General features: G+C 35.2%; 1 protein-coding gene across 1 annotated transcript; it reads left to right on the top strand.

Annotated features, from left to right (window-relative positions):
• Nucleotides 1-6525: 6525 nt before the first annotated feature.
• On the top strand, nucleotides 6526-11175 carry LOC145610453 (aldose reductase-like). Its single transcript, XM_081665798.1, has 8 exons — nucleotides 6526-6763; nucleotides 6937-6987; nucleotides 8962-9035; nucleotides 9474-9561; nucleotides 9649-9855; nucleotides 10032-10103; nucleotides 10387-10629; nucleotides 10744-11175. The coding sequence occupies exons 1-8, from the start codon at nucleotides 6620-6622 to the stop codon at nucleotides 10831-10833; spliced, it is 969 nt and encodes a 322-aa protein (XP_081521924.1). The 5' UTR covers nucleotides 6526-6619; the 3' UTR covers nucleotides 10834-11175.
• Nucleotides 11176-11552: the final 377 nt, after the last annotated feature.

Raw genomic sequence — 11552 nt, 5'->3', positions numbered from 1 at the left:
CGTCTTATTTTTAATAAGAGCATTAAACTCCTCCATCATGGCAGTATTCCAATTCGGGTCGGAAAGAGCATCTTTTGGATTACGGGGTAGGGGAGATGGGGAAATTTGACAGTTAAGATCAAAGAGTTGTTTGGGCTTAAAGATCCCATGAGAGCTCCTAGTGGCAATAGACAAGGGAGGAGGAGGTTGTCTGCGAGTGGGCTGGCCCAAAATAGGAGGAGGGAGTATAGGAGAGTGAGTCTGGGCTTCATTTGAGGGAGTTTGAGTGTGATTGGGCCCAGCTGATGGGCGGCCCACAGAAGGAGAGGGGGGAGCGTGAAGTGGTGATATAAGGGGAGTAGGAGTTTGAGTTTGGGCCTGCAAAGGTTGGGCCGTGGAGGAGGGAGGAGTAGATGGGGTATGGGCCTCATGAGGTGGGCTGGGCACATTTTGGAGGTGATGAACTAAGGCAGGAGGTAAGCCTTCAACCAAAAAATCGTAATCAGTGTGTTTGGGAGTGTTTATTTTTGCAAATGGAAATTGAGTTTCATCAAACACTACATGACGCGAGATTATGATTTTTCGGGTGGAGATATCATAGCACTTGTACCCACGATGGTTAGGTGGATACCCCAAGAACACACATGGTGTGGAACGAGATTGAAGTTTATTAATTAAGGTGGAGGGAAGAAGGGGATAGCAAAGGCAACCGAACACACGTAAGTGAGAGTAAGAGGGATCTTTTTGGTAAAGAATTTTTGTGGGTGAGGCATAGGAAAGAAGTTTGGTAGGGAGAATATTGTGGAGATAAGTAGCCATGTGGAGAGCATGGTGCCAAAAGGAGGGGGGCATAGAGGCATGAGCAAGGAGGGTACGTATCATATTATTGATAGTACGGATTTTCCTCTCGGCTTTTCCATTTTGGGAAGATGTGTGAGGACAAGAGAAGCGGAAGACCATTCCATTAGACACACAAAAATTGCGAAAAGAATCATTGTCATATTCACCCCCATTATCACATTGAAAACATTTCACATAACGATCAAATTGAGTACGAGCAATAGCATTCAATTGTAAAAATAAGGGATACACATGAGATTTTCGAGCAATAGGAAAAGTCCAAAGAAAATTTGTGTAGTCATCCAAAAATAACACATAATAATGATGGCCGACACTACTTAATTTAGGAGAGGTCCAAATGTCACTATGCAAAATGTCAAATGGTAAAGTAGTACAAGTAGTAGAAGAGTAGAATGGAAGTTTCACATGTTTCCCAAAAATACAAGAGGAACAAACAGTAGAATTCAAACTCCTATTACATTGGATAAAATTGTTCTTCTTGAGGGAGCTCAAAATGGAAGATCCGGGATGGCCTAGGCGATCATGCCACAAAGTGGAGGATAAGGCAGCAAGGGCGGTGGGTGGAGAAGGTGGTGTGGCGGTGGAAGTGAATGGGTAAAGCTCCCCCGAGCTATCACATCTCATACGAATTGTCCCCGTCCGTAGGTCCTTCACAGAAAAACCAAACGGATCAAACTCTATGGAAACCAAATTATCACTAGTAAATTTGCGGACAGAAATCAGATTTTTAATGAGATTAGGGGCATGAAGAACATTATTCAAAGTGAAGGGAGGGAGGGAAGCATGACCATGACCACGAATCGGAATGCCACTACCATTTCCAACAATAATATTGTGAGGAGTGCTCAAATTAAAATAAGAAGAGAGAGTACCTTGATGAGAAGTCATGTGAGATGAAGCGCAGGTGTCTATGTACCAATTGTCATCAGGTTGGTGCAAAGAGAGAGTGTGCAAGGCAGCTTCGACATCGGTGGGAGCATAGCCCACGGAGGAAGGAGCTTGGGCAGTGAAGGCATGTTGCTGCTGCTGAGGTCTAGGGCCTAAGATGCCCCCTTGAGAAGTCCGTGGCCCAACAGGAGGACGAGACCAAGATGTTGGGTATGGGCAGGGTGGTGCGGCCCAAGGAGGGGAGGCCCAAGCAGCCCATGGAGGGTATTGCCACCCCGGAGAAGCGTTCCACTGCCAAGAAGAGTGGTGTTGCTGTTGATGTTGCTGCTGCCCATTGCCGCGGCCACCGCGGCCTCGGTTGTTGTTGCGGCCACCACCGCCGCGCCCTCGGCCGTGTCCACCACGACCACCGCCGCGGCCGTGATTTTTCTGGTGGTTGCGGTGCCCGTGAGAAACAGAGGATGAGAGATCATTTTGGGCAGAGTTAGAGATTTCCGTGGCCATTAAAGCAGAACCAGCAGCATTGGCTTCATTTGCGGCCTGATTAGCTTGACGAGATTCTTCAAGAAGTAGCATTGATCGGGCTTTGTGAAAAGAGACAGGTGGGTCAGTTTGCTGAAGAATAGCAGCGACATTGTCATAAGCCTTAGATAGACCACGGACAAGAGTGATAACGAGACGGTGATCGCTAACAGAGGCTCCGACGTTAGCTAATTGATCGGAGAGCATTTTAATATGTTGACAATAATCAGACACATTGGCAAAATTGTTTAAATCAACCTGCGAAAATTTAGATTCGAGTTGCACGGCTCGATTTGTGCGATTGTCTTGAAATATGTCCTTCAATCTCCCCCACGCGGCTTCGGCGGTGATATCAGGTTCGATAATGGTGTTGAGAAGGTCATTGGATATAGTCCCGTATATCCATTGAAGGACTATGGCATCGAGACGAGCCCATAGAGCAGGGTCGGTGGTTTTTAGAGAAGTTGAAGCGTCAGACTCTGTTGCAGAGGGAGGAAGAATGTGGTGAATGACTTGGTATGCTCTGGCATTAACACGAAAAAGTTCAGCCCAAGTACTGTATTGGGAGCTTTTCATCTCCAAGGTGACAGGGATAAGGCTCTTGATTGGAGGGACAGCAAGAGCAGGATGAAAAGTGGGATTTTTGGGAGATTCACCCATGATTGGAAGCAGCTAGAAGACAAGAAGAAGAGTGGCGGCTGAGAGAAGACAAGAAACAGAGAGAATAGAAAACCTAGCCTGATACCATATAGGAAATAATCCCCTTGGTATTCTCATTAGCCTCAAAGAGTATATATACAGAGAATACAAAATGCTAAACTAGGTTTACAATAAATGTCCTAATTATATACATAATATAATAATAATCTAATAGTCCTTTGTGTGGTTGTTGCATCATCTACAGGTATTTCATCTACCTTAATCATATTATCAACTCTCTATATCTTAATTGTTTCTTTATGCAAGATTTTTCATTTGGTTATTGCTTCTTGATCTAAACAAAACAATGTTAGTTTTCTAGTTCTTCCTCCGTTAGTTATCTATATATCTTCCCATTTATTAATGATTAAACTTTAAAAATTTGATCAACTTATACAATTTATGCATATGAAAAAAAATGTATCACGAAGGGTGTTGTCAAATTTGGTTCAGTTTGCTGTAATTATTTACAAAATAACTTTAACTCCATATTATGAAACTAAAAATATTAATAGTAAAGAAATTACATTAACAAATTAGATACTTCGTATAATGTAATTAAGAAGATTTTTAAGGAAATGACGGAGTGCAAAAAATTATTAATCAATTTTACCTATATATTTCACTTATATATTTACACATTGTTATAGATGTATGTCTTGTTTGTTGAATATACATTAGTAATAATCTTGGATGATAATCAACAAATGATGTCTTAGGTAAGGTGGATTCAACATGGAGCAAAAATTGCATATTCGTAGGGCCATGCAAGTATCAACAGGAATGTTTTAAGAAATGCATAGCTTCGGGCATCACAACATATACGTATTTATGTGGACAAGGGCCAAATTATCCTTATGAGTGTTGTTGTGAGGGAGCTTATATATCTCCTCCTTCAAAAAATTAGTTAAATGAATGATTTTCTTAATCATTTTGGGTTGTGATGATGAATAAACTTACTAATGTCTTTAGATATAGGGCATTATGAGACATTTTTAATTAAGAAAAATATACTCGCTTAAATTGTGTCTTTGTGAGGCTGTACAATACTCGTAGTTTTCTATGTACAACTATTTTTACCTTGAAGTAAATAATAAATAATCAGAGCTATTTGTCTATATTCATGTGTTTGTACATATCATGCGTGAGCACTTAGTTTAAAAAAAATGGTCTTGGTTGTACCTAAGCTAGAAATATAGTTACATGTTGAAGATTTTCGTAATGCACATATAACAAATACTTCTGTTTAATGTACTTCGATCCATATACGAGCATAATATAGCTTCCATTTGTAGTGATGTTCACTTTTTGTAACTGTGTATATGTTTACTTGTTGATAATGAGATACCTAAATTCATACACAATTAATTCTTTATTTCTTCTCACTTACCCTAATACTTGCACATAACTTTATATGCATTGCAATGACTCCGTCCAAAACTTCACCCGAAAGCACTTTTGAGTAAGAACATTTTCATGTCACGTTATCAGTTGTAACTATTAATTTATGTCACCAAACATAATTATTGTCACACGGAATTAACTAATCAGCAAATAAACACTCTTTTTAGGAATAGTATTTCTTTCATTTGATGCCAATAAAGACATTAAGGTTGAGTATAAAGATGGGCCAATAAACAAGGGACCAAACATACTCAAAGGAGTGGTTATGAATTGCCCAACAATACAATTAGGTCTGGTGAGCTAAATGAGAGTAAAATTTTAAAAAAACTTTTGCTAAAAATGAAACAAAGTAGATTTGTAAGAACGTTAAGGAATGAATAAACGACGAATGTCGCATAAAATCACTTAAGAAGTTAAGAACAAATAAATTATATAAATATTTCAAAATTTTAAGTGTTACTCTACATGTATAAGGTAGAGCCATCAAATTGCGCTTATTAGAACTTACACTCAGTTACATATAGTTCTACATGCATGGAAATGGAACCAAGGTACAACAATATTGATATTTTTTTGGGATAAATGTACATGTGTGCCAAACAAAAACACTAAAGTTATATTAAAAGCACAAACATAGTTTTAAAAGCACATTAATAATAAAAGGAATTCTTTTTTTTTTTTTTTTTTGAAAAACTACCTTTTAAACTTCAAATTTTGCGAAAAACTACCTAAAAACAAAATGTTGTAATTAACTATCTTATAAAGTATAAAATGTTGTAATTAACTACCTCCCACTCGGAATAACACATTTGACTTTTATTTTCCGGTGTTGACCATGTCACGTGAGGATCACATGACCCTTTAATAGTTTAATGACTTAATTCCCCCTTTCCCCCAAATTTTCTTGCTTTATACCAACTCTTTTCTTTAACAATACGATTAATCATATTTTATATTGTTTATTTGCAACCCCTTAGATAATTATATGGCCTGAATTGGTGTAAAGCGGAAAAATTTGGGAAAAGAGGGGAGGGATTAGTCATTAAAGGGTCACGTGACCCTCACGTGACATGATCAACATCGGGAAATAAAAGTCAAATATGTTATTCCACTGGAAGCTAGTCAATTACAACATTTTGTACTTTATAAGGTAGTTAATTACAACATTTTGTTTTTAGGGTAGTTTTTCGCAAAATCTAGAGTTTAAAAGGTAGTTTTTCAAAAAACAAAAATCCATAATAAAATAAAAAGCACATAAACAACAATAAAAAAAAAAAAGAATAATAGTACAAGAGCATAAATAACATAATTATAAAAACACACAACAATTATAGACAAATTATTACAAAGAAAAAGCACATTATAATAATATATATACTTCATTACAAAAACACAAGAAGTTATGTCATACAAAATAGTTTTACTTGCTTGGTTACATACTTTCATGTAGATGTACATATAAATGGATGTAACTTTTATTTATCAATACTAATCTATTAAAAAGTGTTCCTTTATAATATATGTGTCATGTAACACATTTCTCAAACAATGAAAACATACATGCCATATCATTCATCATCAACAATGTTACGTGACACGTGACATTGCATCTTTCTTAAACCCTAAAAATGTACCACATCATCTACAATCAAACTAATCATCTTAGCCAACATTTAGCTATACTTTTATATGTAACGTTTTTAGTCATATATCTAACTTTATTAGTGTGTTTATTTTATATAATTTTTTGTACTGGAGTTTGTTCTCTTCAGCTTATTTTTAGTTCAGTTCAATTCAGCTACAATTAGTTTAGTTCAGTTCAATTCTTAATTTATCTCAATTCTCTCATAAAATATTCAGTTCAGTTTAATTAGCTCAGTTTTGTAAATCAGAACATACCCTTACTTCTTTAATTTTTTTTTTATTAATACTTATTATCTCAATATGAAAATTATAATAATGACCCTGAGCATTGTTCCGTCCATACACTAATTTTGATCATATCGATTAAATTGGGTATATATATGGTGCTTAGCAAATGACACGAACCCTCAAAAAATGACGTGTCCAACATGATGCATGCAACACTCCCACATGTACACAACCGTCAAACGTAGTATGGAGTAGGATTTATATGAATCTATGACATAGCTAAGTGAAGTCAGCCAATTATACACTGAAACTTGAAAGTGATTAATAGGTAAAAATTAGAGTGTCAAGAAATACCATTTAATCCAATTTGGTCGAGCAAATATTGCAATTAGTTATGGCTCAGGCAACATTTACGGCTCATGACCAAGAAATGGAGTACTTCCCGCTTGTGAGCGGCCATAAAATACCGGCGGTGGGATTGGGTACTTGGAAATCTGCTTCTCAAGCTAGAAGCTCTGTCTTCACTGCCGTCGCCGAGGTATCGTGTTAATTTTATGATAAAGATAATATGGTATCGCGTTTCTGAATACTTGCAACACTTGTGTATATGTTTAGGAAACTAGCTAACGTTGTGTTAGTATGTGCTTGAATACTATGTGTGATGTACTCCTTATAAACCTCTTATGAGTTTTGTAAATCTTATTATTGCAGGCTGGTTATATGCATGTGGATACAGCAGCACAATATGGTGTACAAGAAGAGGTAAAGTTTATAAATTCATGCTCTATTATCAATGTTACAATCAATATGAAATTTTCCCTCCGTCCCATAATATAGTTCTTGTTTGTGTTTTTTCATGGTATTCAAGAAATAGGAGAAGAAAGTGGAAAAAGTACATTAATAAATGTGAAAAGTACAGTCATAGCCAAAAGTTAGGGAGAAAGTGAAAAAATGCAAACATGTGGAAAATTTAAAGAGTAAATTAGGAAGTACAATGAATAAACTTTAAAATAGTGATGGTATAATAATTTTTACATACTATCTAAAAATAAAAACAAAAATAACATTTTGGTTCTCCAAAATAGGAAATATATTATGGAACGGAGGGAGTGGTAATATATTACATATTCTTTTCTCCCACCAAGATTGCCCCAAAATCAGTTGTTTAAAAGTCTTTTAAAAAGGAAATATGTGAGGATGATTTTTTATTTTTTCTTTGTTTTTATCTCTCTTTTGAAAAGGGTATATATGCCGGTTAGTGGCAAAATTATATACTACCTCCGTTATATATTATGTGCAACCAAAACATCGACACGGACTCCTAGACAAAATTTGTATGTGAGTGGTAAATGGAGAGAGAAATATAAAAAAACATGTGATGAGGAGAGAGATGGAGAGAAATGACAACCAATAAAAAGAAAGAAAACATTTGTTGCAAATAAAGTGTAGCATCTATTTTTAGTAAATATTGCACATAATATGAAACAGAGATAGTAGATTTATTTTTTTCGATGATTAGGCAAACTAAATAAGGCAATAATGAATAAAGAAGACGTACTAGGCTAACTTAGTGAGACAAAGGGAGTTATAGTATTGGATCTTGGATTAAAAGGTTGGGGCTAAGGTTTAAACTCCCACCCTTTTTACATGTATTTTGATAAGTTATTATTTTTCTTAAATTATATAATTTGAGCCGGCTCCCAACCTGTCTATAGTAGGGGTGCTAATCGAGTGAGTCAATCACGAGCAGCAGAGGGTTGTTCGACTCGTGCTCGTTAATTTTTGAGTCGAATCGATCACGAGTTGCTCCTTTAAAGGATTAGGTCTCTTGAATCTCAACTATTAGTTGATTATATTTTATTATCTTTATATAAATTTTTCCTACTTAAGTTTATTATTTTAACTTTATTAAGTGTTAAGATTAATTTTTGTTTTTAAAGATAAATAAAATAGAAAAATATTGTATTTCTTGTACATTTGTCGAGTTTCAAGCTTGTTTGATCAAGCACGGGAAAACTCGAGTCGAGTTTTGACCAAGTGTCGACAAACTCGAGTCGAGTTTTGATCGAGCGTCGACTAAGTCTCTGCTCAATTAGCACCCCTAGTCTTGAGGATCCTCATAAGAGGGTGTTTGGTTCATTATATTGGAATGGATTGGTATGGAATATTAGTGTAAAGTTGTTTTGATTTATTGTTAGAATGAAGAATGAATTATGAATCTTAATTAGGGGGAGAGGTGGGTATGAGATTCTACAAGTATAAGGTAGAGTTAGAACTCCTTGTGTATGAGATTCCATTATTAAAAAACTCAACCAAACAAAAAAAATAATTGAAATAATATCTAACTCCATTCAAAAGATCTAACTAAACGATTTCTTGGAGGGATTCTCCACTTCTTAGCATAAGTATGTAGATGGCGGACTCAAACTTGAATTGTGACCTTAGGTCACAATTTGAGCTCTACACGACTACCATATCTACGAACTAATAAGCTTGCTTAGATAATGAAGATTCTTTAGCTATTTTTAGTATTTGGAATACAATTATTATACTTTGTCTTATCTATTACATACGAAGTGCATATCAAAGCTACCAATACTACTATGTGTTTTCCTTAGGAGGGGAGTTGTTCTTTCACACCTTTGCTAGCTATTTATGCACTAGTTCATGTGGCAGCTTATTAGGTGAATCTAGTATGTCAACTTAAATTCTTTTATCAATCCATAATTTCCCCAGGTCGGTCGTGCACTTAAAGCAGCCATGCATGCAGGCATAGAGAGGAAGCATATCTTTGTCACTTCAAAGCTATGGTATCTTCAAAATTCTAAGCCCAAAACTTAATTAATTCCCAATTCAATATGGTCTAGTCCTTAGCTCCGTCATCTTTATTATATTACTTCATCAGTTTTATCTATCACGCTTATAAATGTATAACTTTTATCACTTTCATGACTTTTATATATCACACTTTTAAATGTACAACTTTTATCAATTTTATCTATCACACTTGTAAATATACAACTTTAAACATTCATTTTCTTTATTTTAAACAAGTAAAATGATAAAAAGTTACTGTAGGTCTAATAGTACTTTGTATTTGTTTAGAGGGTATCCACAAGATCACAGTACACGGTTACATTGATTTTCCATACGTATAAATCTATATAGTTTCATAGTATGGAACATAAGTCACATGGAGTTTTCTAACTTCTAAGGGAATGCTAATTGTATCATTATACATTATGCAGGTGTACTGATTTATCTCCAGAAAGAGTTCGTCCTGCTATAAACAATACTCTTCGAGAACTTCAGCTCGACTACCTCGACCTCTATCTTGTAATTAACCAGCCCCATTTAATAATCATTTGTTACACGGATTTGTAAATCATGAAATGTGACACAACTAGAGTAATTAATTTGCAGATTCATTGGCCATTTCACTTAAAAGAAGGAGCTAGTAGGCCACCTAAGGCAGGGGAGGTAACGGATTTCGACATGAAAGGTGTATGGAGGGAAATGGAAAAGCTCGTGGAGGAAAAACTTGTTAGGGACATTGGGGTTTGTAATTTTACAATCAAGAAGCTTAATAAGCTATTGGATATTGCTCGAATAAAGCCATCAGTTTGCCAGGTAAATAGTACCTTTGCTTATATAAGTAGTATGGTTGAAACATTCAACATTTCAACATAATTAGCTACAGATATGTGTTCCTTTCAAAAAAAAAAAAAAAAAAAAAAAAAAAAAAAAAGCTAGAGATATGTGTTGATAATTCTTAGGGAATTGATAATATGAGGTTAATTTTGCAGATGGAAATGCACCCGGGATGGAGGAACGACAAAATGCTCGAGACTTGCAAGAAAAATAGCATACATGTCACGGTAAGGCCAGGATTGTTCTATATTAAATTTTCACTATTATGATCTTGTGCAAAACATGTCTCACCCTAATTTAATGGCCTAATGTTTGGAATGTATCATATATATATGCTAATTTAATATATAGATGTGTAACTTCGATCTTATTGAATCATATTCATTATCCATTACTACGTAGAGTGTCATGCCAACTTGAAAATCTCAAAATTTGTTTTCGTGCAATCGTGTTCTATTTCGAAATGGAGTCGATTGAGCCAGTGCAAACTTACATGTCTTTTGTTGGTAGGCATATTCACCGTTGGGGTCACAAGACGGAGGACGAGATCTGGTGCATGATCCAGTGGTAGATAAGGTGGCAATGAAGTTGAACAAGAGCCCTGGACAAGTTTTGGTCAAATGGGCCTTACAACGAGGAACCAGTGTTATACCAAAATCAACCAACCCTGATCATCTCAAAGAGAATGTTCACGTCTTCGATTGGGAAATACCCGAGCAAGATTTTGAAGCTCTATGCACGATTAAAAACCAGGTACAATATACACTTTAATCACTTCATAAATTTGACAATTTTTTTAAAGAAAATTTTCGATATAGCTCTAGGATACTTGATCTAATAATGATCATATATTTGTGAATTGTACAGAAGCGTGAGTTGGATGGGGAAGCTCTGTTTGTTAACAAGCGTGATGGACCATTTAAGAGTGTTGCTGACTTATGGGACCATGAAGATTAGAGCGTCTATCGACTTTTTTGTTTCTTCAAAACCGCTCTAGCCTTAAAGTTAGTTGTTCATATGAGTTCATCTAGAAGAGAACCATGTAGCTAGTTATAACCGACATTCAATTTCCACTGCTTTATATGCATTGCAATAAAATGTGACATATGTTGTTGAAAATGGGGATTGGTAAAAAAAAATAAAGTTTTTTAAAAAACGTTTAAGGATAGTAAGTCACAAGTTTTTCAACAAGGGCAGTAATTTTTAAAATGAAATTAATATGCGGTAAGAATTGACAAATATTCCTTAGTTAGTTGACTACTATAATAAGCTGAGTGGAGAGTTTTGTGGTGAGTTGATAGGAGTTTTTGTAAGCATATTAAGGTGAAATGATCATTATACCTTCATTTAATTTAAAACTAGTCTTTCGGCCCGTGCAATGCACGACTTGTATTGAGAGATGAGTGAAGAAATATCAATAAATAATTATGAGTGTAATATGTAACTGGAAACATAATTAAAGAAATAAGGGCTTGTTTGGCATCATTTTTGGTTTTCAGTTTCCTGTATTTTTGAAAACTAAAAATCAAAAACAGGAAACAAGGAAAAGGTGTTTCCACTTTTCTGTTGTCAGTTTTAGTTTTTAAAATTATCATGATTTTAATAACTCTCTATAATTTTTTATTCATTATGTGACATACATAATATACTTTTAAAAAACAAAAAACCAAAAAAAA

This window comes from Chenopodium album, chromosome 3, assembly GCF_948465745.1.
Source record: "Chenopodium album chromosome 3, dcCheAlbu1.1, whole genome shotgun sequence".
NCBI lineage: Eukaryota > Viridiplantae > Streptophyta > Magnoliopsida > Caryophyllales > Amaranthaceae > Chenopodium > Chenopodium album.
The sequence above is the reverse complement of the archived record's forward strand: the minus strand, read 5'-3'. Positions and strand labels throughout refer to the sequence as shown.